Source organism: Cynocephalus volans, chromosome 1 (genome assembly GCF_027409185.1).
Source record: "Cynocephalus volans isolate mCynVol1 chromosome 1, mCynVol1.pri, whole genome shotgun sequence".
NCBI classification, from domain to species: Eukaryota; Metazoa; Chordata; class Mammalia; order Dermoptera; family Cynocephalidae; genus Cynocephalus; species Cynocephalus volans.
The window spans coordinates 113,235,166-113,246,026 of NC_084460.1; the positions used below are offsets into that span (position 1 = coordinate 113,235,166).

The 10,861-nt window shown below is 43.3% G+C and overlaps 1 protein-coding gene across 1 annotated transcript in view; it reads right to left on the reverse strand.

Annotated features, from left to right (window-relative positions):
• Window positions 1–10,102, reverse strand: part of P3H2 (prolyl 3-hydroxylase 2) — a 148,601-nt gene extending 138,499 nt beyond the window's left edge. The window contains exon 1 of the mRNA XM_063101853.1: window positions 9,567–10,102. Within this exon, the coding sequence (XP_062957923.1) occupies window positions 9,567–10,031 (465 nt within the window). The 5' untranslated portion in view covers window positions 10,032–10,102. The remainder of the gene's footprint in view (window positions 1–9,566) is intronic.
• Window positions 10,103–10,861: the final 759 nt, after the last annotated feature.

Below are 10,861 nucleotides of genomic sequence, written 5' to 3' on the forward strand. Positions count from 1 at the left end.
CTGCTAACCTGGGCTCTACCAAGGCAGAGTCTCAACAGAGTACAGTCTTATGGTGATACAGGATTGAAGAAAGACCAACATCTGCTTCTGAATCACTAGTTTTATTACAGAGACGTGGATATCAGAGTGTGTGATATCCAAGATTTGTTCTGTGCAGCCTCCTTTCACACCTGAGATCCTGCCTGGACTTCAGGTTGATTGCTCTTGCTTTTCTTTAGTTCATTTTTGCTTACTATCTCTCCATCCTTCGCCCTCTATTTCTGTATCTCCCTCTGACTCTTTCTCACTCTCTCTCTCTCATCTCAATGTCATTTCTTCTTTCCTCTGACCTCCTCTTATTTTCCCTACTTCCCAGACTTTTATGTATTGGCATTTTGGTTTGAGTCAAGCTGCTTCTTAAGAATATATGTGATGCAGAGCTAACCCCAACAAAACTTAAGAGTTGGATTGGATTACTTTTAAATAATTGGGTTTGGGTACTTTCCAAGTTGAATGAGAAATACATTATTTCTAGAGTATGGAGTTCACAACTAAGAGGTATTAGTATTGCTAAAGCAACCTGTCCTGACATGTTAGGACAATAAGTAGAGAAAAGCCAGGTCCTCTGATCTTTTCTACAAGCTGAACTATTGCAGCTATGGACAACCAGCTATGGGATACGAGCCCAGGGCTTTGAGTCTTGCAGAGCAAGGCTCTGTTTCTAATTGATTTCCCCTTATAAAAGATGTCAAGTTGTAGCCAAACTTTTTCATGAATATCATGATTCATCAGTGGGCAGGTTGTCATCTAGAACATATTGTCAAAATTTTGAATTGTACTTTCTAGCCTTGATGTGCAGGCATCTTAAATATGGCTAAATGTTTAAATCAGTGGTTCTCAGTCTGAGGTGATTTTTATCTCCAAAGGACATTTTGCAAAGTATGAAGAAATCTTTGTCGTCACAGCTTTGAGGGTCGTGGGGTATTTTGCTACCAGCATCTAGTAGGTACAGGCCAGGGATGCTGCTAACCATCCTAAAATGCACAGGGCAGCTCACCACAACAAAGAATTAGTCATCTCAAAATATAAGTCAAGGGTGAAAAACCCCAGTTTAAACGCCTACTGACCTGAAACCCTGAAGATTCATTGTTTAATTGAGCCCTTGGTAATTCTTTAGAAACAATGATTGACTGTGAAAGTCTCTGTCCCTGGTGGTGTTTATAAATGCCATGTGTTAGAATCAAATGCTGATTGTTAATCCTGAATTTGATCTGAAAAATATTATCCAGAAATAGCTCTTGCTTCAGTAGAGAAGTAGTTTGTATGGTCTACTGGATTTGTCTTTGATACTATAATTTGAGATCATTTTTTAAAACAGCCATATTTGATTTTAAGGTAACTCTCTGTGTCTGGAGTCTTAATTGTGTGTTGATTTCTCCATGCAACTCTATTGATCTTGGCAGAGTTAAAGCTAAAAATTTAGCATCCAAGCAAGAAGAATAAATCAAAATTGGCTCAATTAACTCTCCTGTGCTTCAGGGTTTGTTAACTGTTTCTATGTTTTGTAGTCATTTATTTTATTATGACTTTTGCTTTTATCCATTCCTTTTCAGTGTCCCAGTACAATTACACTGCAATCACTAGCAACATTTCATTACTTGCACAAAAACCAAATCCATTAATATTTGCAGATAATGAATTCCAGCAGGATCATTCTGATAGCCCCAAACTTCTGGAAATTCTGACATCTTGAATCTCCCTCTTTCTGGCTCTTATTCCTTCATTTCCCTTCCAAAGAAAATTCTTTGCCTCATTCATTTTCATTAGGCTTACTGGGGAACAGTATTGACCTAGGTTCCCATTCCTCAGCTTTTCCCAGAAGTAGGCAGAATAGTAGTGCAAGAAATAACATTGCGTAAGGAGATGGTGGCTTTTATTTTCAGGGTCTCTTTCATTTAGCAAATAATGTAAGTGGCATGCAAGGTGTTTCATTTTAATTTTGTTGAGTACATGTTTTCAGTGTGGGTCTTACAAATAGTGGTCAAAAGCAATGTCACAGAGGTGGGAGTCAGGTTCTTGGATTCCAATCCTAGTTCTTCCACTAAATTGCTGGATAAATTTGGGAAACTGAATTCTCTTTGGGGCTTTATATTTCATCTGTAAAATGGGATGTCTGGAATACTACTATTTCATGAATGTAGAAGAGTGCACCTGCAGAATGATGGGGGATGTGGGGTGGGGAAGAGAAATGCCTTCTTTTATTCAACCAGAGGGCCTCTACTTTAATATATTTTACATGGAGGTGCCACTGTAGCTTTCATGTCTATATCCAAAACCCCTATTTGGAAACTATCATCAGCCCCTCTAGAATAGGCCTATTTTAAGCATTACTTCCTTCACGTAACCTATTTTTGGTTCTTCCTACTCCCCACTTTGAAGTGACTCCTCCTTTCTTATGAACTCTCATTGAGAGGCAGAATTTTGTAAAGAATCCCAGGTCATCTAATCTTACTCTTTATCTTATGCATTAATTCTCAGCATAAACAGTATCCTTGACAGCCTCAATCTCAGAGCCACAGAGCTGGAGGAACATAAATAATTAAGCTATTCCAGCCACTTCCATCCATTGAAAGTCATAGAAGAAGCTCAGGGAGAGAAAAAGAAACTTGTTTAAATGGTTAATATCCCTAAAGTTGAGTTACTTTCCTTATCATAAATGAAATAGCTGGGAGCACAATAAAAATAGTCTTCTAAAATGTGTGGTGTTGACAATTTCCCCTGTGGGCCTTGTATTATAACCATGTGCCATCTTAAATTCTCTCTGTTAGATATAAGCTCATTGAGGGTAGTGACCTTACAAATGGTGAACAGTGGCAATGTCACAGAAGAGGGTAAGAGACTGGTTCCTGAATTCTAATCCTGGCTTTTCCATTTAATTGTATTAACTTTGGTCAAATCAATTCTCTTTGGGGCTTTATTTTACCATCTGTAAAATCAGATGGTTGTAGCACTAATGCTCCGTGAATGTGGCAGGGGGCAGTTGCAGAAAGATAGGGAGCTGGAGAGATGTATCTTTCCCCAACCCATGCCCAAGACTTGCACAACACACATGGGGGTAAGGGACATGAGAAGAATATTAAAGTAGATGGCTATGACTGTTTTTCAAATTAAATAAAATATGGTTTTCATTTATTAGAGCCAGAAACCTGACCTTGCCTCTACCTCTGTCTTTTTTCTCTTATCCCATTCATCACCTCAACACTCTTCTTTTCAGATGTACTATCACTACGTAGATACCAATAGGCAAATGTAGGGGTGCAGGTTGAAAGAAAAGCAGGAAAATAAGTATAAAAAACTATATAGTATATAAAGTATAAAGGAGTATATGGCCAAGTGAAATCGGCTTCTTTTAACAAGTCTTCAGTCCTCCTCAGTACTAAAATAAGAAAATCACACACTCAGCACTAGGCATATCACTCAGAAGCTTGACACTAAATCATTTTTTTAAAGATGTGTCTGAGCCATTTGGCAAATTATGGCCAGTTCTGGTGGAAATTACATAGCTAGGAAGTCAGACAACAGGAAAGGAGGGATGAATAAAAAGACAGAAAAAGAATTATAGAAGAAAACTGAATGGAAAAAAAAAAGACAGAAGAAATTATTTTCCCAATGACAAATGCAAAATTTTCCGCCAGAAAACTGTGACTCTTGGCTAAATGACCTATGCATCATCTGAATGAACAGGCAGGGAGGAAGGGCAGTCCAGGAATACATGCCTTGTGAATCTGCCCTGTCTCTGAATGCAGAGGGTTCTCTGCAGGTCTCAATAGCACCACTGATTCAGCAGACCACCCTCAGGTGGAAGTCATGCCCATTACATAGAGTCTGGAGAGAGAGAGCACAGGGCTATACATTAGAATGTCTGCATTCTGGACCCAGCTTCACTTGCCGACCCTCTTTGATTTGTCATGGAACCTCTGAGGCTAGTGTCATCACCTGTTAAGTGAGAGGGATAGATGTCTTCATGTTCTTTGAGGGCCCTTAAAGCAATAGCATTTTTTATAGATTCAATAATTATCACCCACATCCTTGCTAGATCACATTTCTTGAACAAAATAGTTATCACTCTGTCCCTCACTCCTCCTTCACTGCCTAAAAGCAATTATCTGACTTGAAGATGCTGTCCTGCAGTCCCGCCCAGCTCTAAGATCTGTAATTCTAAGAAACCAACAGCTTACTCAATTCCTTAGCAATACAAAAGGACCATTGTTATACCAAATCTGGTAAGTTTTCATTTTAGGTGAACCTGCCCACCTTTCAGAATTTATCTAGTCCCATCCGTGAAGCAAGCTTACACTTTATCAAACATTTCCAAAAGAATGCCATATAGCTACTCTTTTGGAATTTATCAGTGAGCAAATGATATTAGTGTCAGAATTCATTTGACTCTCAGAGATGGGATCTGAAAAGAAAGAGAGACAAGCAGTTTACTACTTTCCTTTATTAAAACCTGTAAAGGAATCTCTGATTCACCAGGCTGAGATGGGAAAAAACATGTAAGCAGTTGCTGCCCTCATCTAATTGAATTTTAAGCCTCTGTGGCACTTGTTATGGATAAGAATGAGGGATGACTGATAAAGGGCTGACCCAGCCTTCAGGTGGGCAACTCTCTATAAGGAAACAATTGTGATTCTAACTCCTTAGCACACAGGACCTAAGGACAGGCTAGACAAAGAATCTCTCAGGTTTCCTTCCTAAGGGTGGGACATAAACATGGTGACCAGTACATTTTCATGATTCAAGTACACACACACACACACACACACACACACAAAGTTCAATTGTGAGAGAGACAGAGAGGGAAAAAAGCCCCAACTCTTGAGAAATAACCATTAGAACAATTTCAGAACACCTATTTCAAGAAGACATAAAGCCAACCTCCTATTTGAAATAATTTGGGGACAAAAATATACATATTCTTCAAATAGGTAAAAATAAATTTAAATGTGGGATTCAAGAAAGTTTTTTTATTCTGAACTAACAGGATCCATGTGATGCAGTTTTTGTCTAGGTTTTCAATTTCCATATTTAAGGCATGCATTCTAGAAAGAAAGCACCCAATAAAGCAGAATAAGAGTGAAGAAATTCCTTAAGATTATGTTTTATTCTTTTCTAGAAATCACTAATAAAATAGATTATGATGAAGATAAAGGGAGTTTAGGGAGATGACTCTAGGAGGCAGACAGAATTGCTTCACTTAATTGCATTTCTTCCCCCCCCCCACCCCCCACCCCTTTAATCCTAAGAAGAAAAACAAAGGTCAAATGGCACAAAGCACCAACTCAGAAACAAAACATACAGGGGCAAGTTTGTTTTAAGTAAAAAAAATAAACAGCCGTAGTGTTTTGCTTTATTTTGTTTTCTTAAATGGTTGGGAATAGTGGGAGATAAAAACAGATATTGTCAAATAATTCCTGATTATAGAGGACACAGATAAGAAGAAAAGTACTTCTCTTATATTTGTTTAAATTCCACAAATGTACATAAAGCAGGTACGATGTGTCAAGGATTTTCTGAAGCACAGCTTTAAGTAATAAAAATTAAATTAGAAAAAAAGGTGGAGGGAGAGAAGGTGGAGGTTCCCAACACTGTCCAGAACTTCTAAGTGGAAAACAGTGAGAAGTCAGGCAGTCCACAGTCCTTCTGGAACTTTCTCCCAAAACTGACCAGACAGGAAACCAAACAACTAATGTGAGAAAACCTCCTGCCACCAACAATATTTCATACATATGGAACTAAGCTATTATTCATTCAACAGACACATACTGAGCATCTATTGCTACCACCCCCTGTTTGAGGTATTTGGAAGGAACAGAGTTGCTGATGGCCTAACTCAGACTTACTGAGTCTAAATATCTAATTTTAAATCATATTTTAATGCCCCAGAAGATTAATAATAATGATCTATTTAATAATCATCCAGATCTGGGAACCTTTGCTTCAGGAGATGCAAAAATAACTAAGACAGTTCTTGATTTCAAGGAGCTCACATAAGTGATAGCAAATATATCAATTTTTCCAAAATAAGATTATAAATAAAAAGTGATAAGAGAGGAACAAATTCCTTGCTGTAGGCATCCAGAAAAGGGAGAGATTGACTGCTAAGAGTTTTGAAGGGAGTGAAGGATAGCCTCACAGAAATAGGTATGTTTGTGTTAAGACAGTTATTATTTAAACATGTAGAAAATGAGGAGGAAAGTTCTACTATTACAGCTAATAATAAGGAGAAACACATCTCCAGTGTTTATTGAGAATCTGACCCTGTTCTGGACACTTTACATCAATCACATCTTAAAGTTAATCTCATCATTTCCCCATTTTGCAGATGGGAATACTAAGGCTCAGAAGTCACAGACACACAAATAGAGATCGAAAGGTAAAATTTAACCCCAGATCTATCCTATTCCAGAGGCTATTTGCCTCTCTCAAGGAAGAATAAACAAGGCCAAGAGATGTAAAAGTGTCAGTCATAAGACAAAGCGTCCATTGTTCTCTTTGGCTGGCGGATGAAGGAGCTGGGGGAGACAGGACTGGGAAGGTTAAGGGAAGGCAGGTTGTGGATGCTGCATTCGACTATTTGGGCTTTATACAAGTATAGTAGCAAGGGGAACCATTGAAGGGTTCTGAGCAGAGAATGTTATGCTGAAAGCTATATCTTAGTTTTTAGGCTATGAATCATGAGTTATATCTTACCATCTGAAATGATAAAAATCAAAAGTTTGAAGAGCCTCACCCTGCCTTTAAACAAAAAGTGTGGCTAGGAGCCAAGCAGAGCTACCACTTCACAGCTGTCCAGACAAATCCCCAGCATGCCAGGCCTTGAGGAAAATTCTTCAGAGCTGGCCTCAAGATAAACGCAGTGAGTGTCTGTTACCCCACAGGACAAGGACCTACTCATCCCTAGAGCTGTCCAAATCTGGCATAAGGATAGCCCTGGGGAATACAGCATTCTCTGGCACCTGAGGTGACCCCACGCGGCAGCAGACACAGCAGAGGCATGGCAATCAGTGACTGGCAGAGCCCCGACTCCAGACTCCCATTCCTGTGCTCATCTCATCAAATCATGTTGATCTGCCACTAAATGTGTGACACTGAGCAGGCCCCTTTCCCTTTGTGGACCTCCCTTTCCCCATCTGTGAAACATGAAATTGAACTCAACACATCTCAGACTTCACAATTCCCAATCCTTCTTCCCCTCTCTCCACACACCAGCACGGAGGATCCACTTCCATGGGGCTCACTAACCAGGATGTGGATGAGAAGCAGCATCTCCTGAGAGCTTCGGCGGTTTGTAAACCGCCTAGCTGAGAATAACTGTACTTCCTTAGCTCTGCGAAGCCTTCCAGTCCTCACAGCATTTGATCTAGCCCAGGATTATCCTTTAAGTGTAAACTGGATCACTGATGTCAAAAGTAATTCAACAATACGGGGCACAGACAGGGAACCCATCATCTTATCATCAGGAAACGAACACCTCAGAATCCAGGCCTGTCAGAGCTTGAGGATGTTCTTTTACTATTTGAGAGTTTCGTTTTAGTCTCAAAACAAAAGTGTGTGTGGTGCAGGAGAGGGAAGAACCTTGAACCATGATGCATCTTTTAGATGTTCACAAACGTTAACTATCAAAAATGAATTTCTAAAGAGGTAAAAATATTTCCTCCTTAAAAGATTATCGATTACGTAGATCCAAGAAACTTTGCCTGTGAGAGTGAAGGTGAAGCAGAAAAAAGATGCAAGACTTGTTCTGCTCTCAGGAGCACTGCCCGTACAACAGGAATTAACACAAAAACCACACATTTTTGAAAGAACGTCTTAAACTTCATTGCTTCATCAGACAATGTCCAGTAGTTCACCCACAGAGGTGCCCATGTGTGACTTGTTCCTGTTATCAATTCACTGCAAAAATTTGAGGCATTTTAAACCTATGAGTTCACTTTCTTTGACTTCAATCAGGGACAGGAGCAGGGGAATGAATGATAAATGTTAACATCGACAGTGAAGTAAGTGTAATTACAGAACCAAAGAAACCCAGATGTTGAGAGTTATTTCATGGTTATTTATTTTTATAGGATTGAACACGAATATGTATTCCTTCTCAGGTCCTAAGAAAGGAAAATCTGTACAAGATGTGTGACAGAATTATCAGCAGGACTGTCAACCTCACATCTGAGGCTCCCAGGAGGACCACACTGCAGGGACCATGCTGAAGGACCACCCACCTTCTGCTCTGGAAACTAGCTTAGGATATCTTCCTTACCAGGTACTCAAGATTCCATCTTCCCCCAGTAGTGACTGATTCTGTAAGACCACCAAAAACCGTGCCACTCACTTAGAAATTAGTTACGTTAAAACACATGCCTTAGCAAATCTATCAGGAGACACAAGCAACTAGAAATCTAGTCCTAGAAAGAATTTGGGCTTTCTCAGTTCTTGCCCAAGATACTCGTCTAGTGAACTCCAGCACCTTAACCATAGCGCACTAGGAGCTGAGTTAGTCTCAAACTCCACTGACAGTTGTGAATCTGAGAGAGCCCTCTCACTTGTGAGGACAGAGACCCCTGGGATGAGCTGCTGAAGGAATTTGGATGTCTGAACACGGTGTGTATTTTCATCCTCATGGAAATGCAGCTTGGTTCATTGACTGGCAGACCAACCAACCCTAGAGCTGCCACTTCTCCAACAGCTGTAGAAGAGAAATGGATGTATTGACATAGAGGCCAGAAGTGGAGTAGAAAGAGTGTAAATTCAGAGCAATATGGGTGAGTAGGTCTGGAGGTAGAGAAACTCTTTCTACATTCCCTCTGCTGAAGCATCCAGACGGACCATCAAACTTATGGAAGTGGAAAACATGACAATCTACACTGTACACCTCCACTAACTTCAGGCAAGTTGCATACGCTCCTTCTAGAGTGCTGAGCATTGATGTAGCCCAGTCGAAAGCGTACCTGAAAAAATTGGAAGCCCTCTATCAAAAGAGAAAAGGCCAGCACTTTCTGCTAACGCATGTAGTGAGATCGCCTCACACTGCTTCACCTGCTCCGAGAATACCTTCACTTTAACCTCTGATCTTTACTTTTTTGTAGGTGAAGGGGAGAAGAGAGAAACAAATTTGTTCCGGAACATGTCTATTTTTAACTCCACTACTTTGCGGATGCTTTCTTTCAAACTTCAGAGAAAAAGTGCAGACTAACAGTGTATGAGAGTTGAGGAAGAGGAGAAAGAAGAGAGATGGGGACGGGACTATAGCAAGGAATGAACGGAGAGAAGAGAACTTTGTATCAGACCCAGCTCTGCCAAAGCCTCACGAATGAGCATTGATCGGGTACCTTAAAAAGACATCTTTTCGAGAGAGAATTTGAGGCTGAGAGAGACAAGGAGTCGCCCACGTCCATCCAGTGTTGGTTGCAGAGCTTGGACCACCAGATATTTAGAGTCACAAACATGAGACAGAAATGAGGAGGCCCAATAGGAAAGACTGAAGGACAGAGCCATGTCAAGATGACAGGAATAGCGCCCGCTCTGGGTACCTTGATGTAGGCCCGCTGCAGGTAGTTGTAGGGCACCCTGCGCTGGAAGTCGCTGCGCACATCCTCGCTGACGCGGTGGCGGGATGCGGGTCCCCCGAGGCGCTGGGTCTCACAGCTGCGGTAGCAGCGTGCCCGCTCCAGCACGGCGCGGAAGAAGGGCAGCTCGGCCCCGGGGCCGGCGCCGGGGGGCGCGAGCGGGCGGCGCAGGGCGCAGTGGCGGGCACAGCGCGCGCGGACCTCCCGCAGGCGCCGGTGGCTGCGCAGCGCCGCTTCCAAGTCGCGCACCGCTCGCTCGTAGTCCCCGCCGTAGTAGGCGGCCACACCGCTGGCGTAGAGCAGGTCAAAGGGCTGCAGAGGCCCGGACTCGGGCTCCAGCTCCGGGCGCGGGCTGTCCGGGGGGCCGGCCCACAGCGGCGGCGGGAGCAGCAGCGGCAGCAGCAGCGGCGCCCAGATGCGCTCCCGCATCCTCCGGCGCGGAGAGGCGCGGGACGGCCACGCTCCGAGACGGCTCCGGGGCACCTCGCGGCCGGGTCCCCTCTCCAACCTCCGCGGGCAAGCGCGGCGGTCTGGCTGGCGCACGAGCCCAGGTGACCGCCGGCGCTGCGCGGACTGAGAGGCGGAGGCCGTGCGCGGCCCGCGGCTCTTAAAGGGACGCCCACAGCTCACACGCTCCTCCTGCTGCCCGAGCCGCCGCGAGCCGCTGTCCCAGGCTCCCGGCCCAGCGCGGGGCTGCCAGCGGCCGTATGCTCAAGTGCCCGGCAAAGAGCTAGCGTCGCTTGAGGCCACCCGGCCAGGAGCTTCGCACGTGGGTGCCCTTCCAGGTTGCGGAAGTTATTCCTGCCCGTTTTTAGAGGTGAAGAAAATTCAGGTTAGTAAGGTTAGGGCCTCTGTCATTTTATCATTTTCTGGAATCTGCACATGACATCGAGGTGCGCAGAGTCCGTCACCTTCAGATGAAGCCTGAAGCTTCATCTCAGGCTATTAAGTCCTAGAGGAGCTATAGGTGTAGCTGCGGAAGTTCTAGAAGAAAAGTGGTTTGGCCAAGTTTATAGAGTTAACTGGCAAAGCAAGGACCCAACCCTGGGCCTTCGGAATCTTCCTTCGGGAGGGTCTCTCCCCCGTCGTCTCATCCCACGTTGTGTGCATGTGTGTGTCTGTGCACTGGAGCGGGGCGGAAACAATGAACAGCCCGCCTTTCCTGGGCAGCCCATTGTATTACAGGACACAGACAACTGTCGGAGGAAGGGGGAGTTGTACTTATGTTCTGCCTCTGTCGGTTTACCAGCTGCGTGACC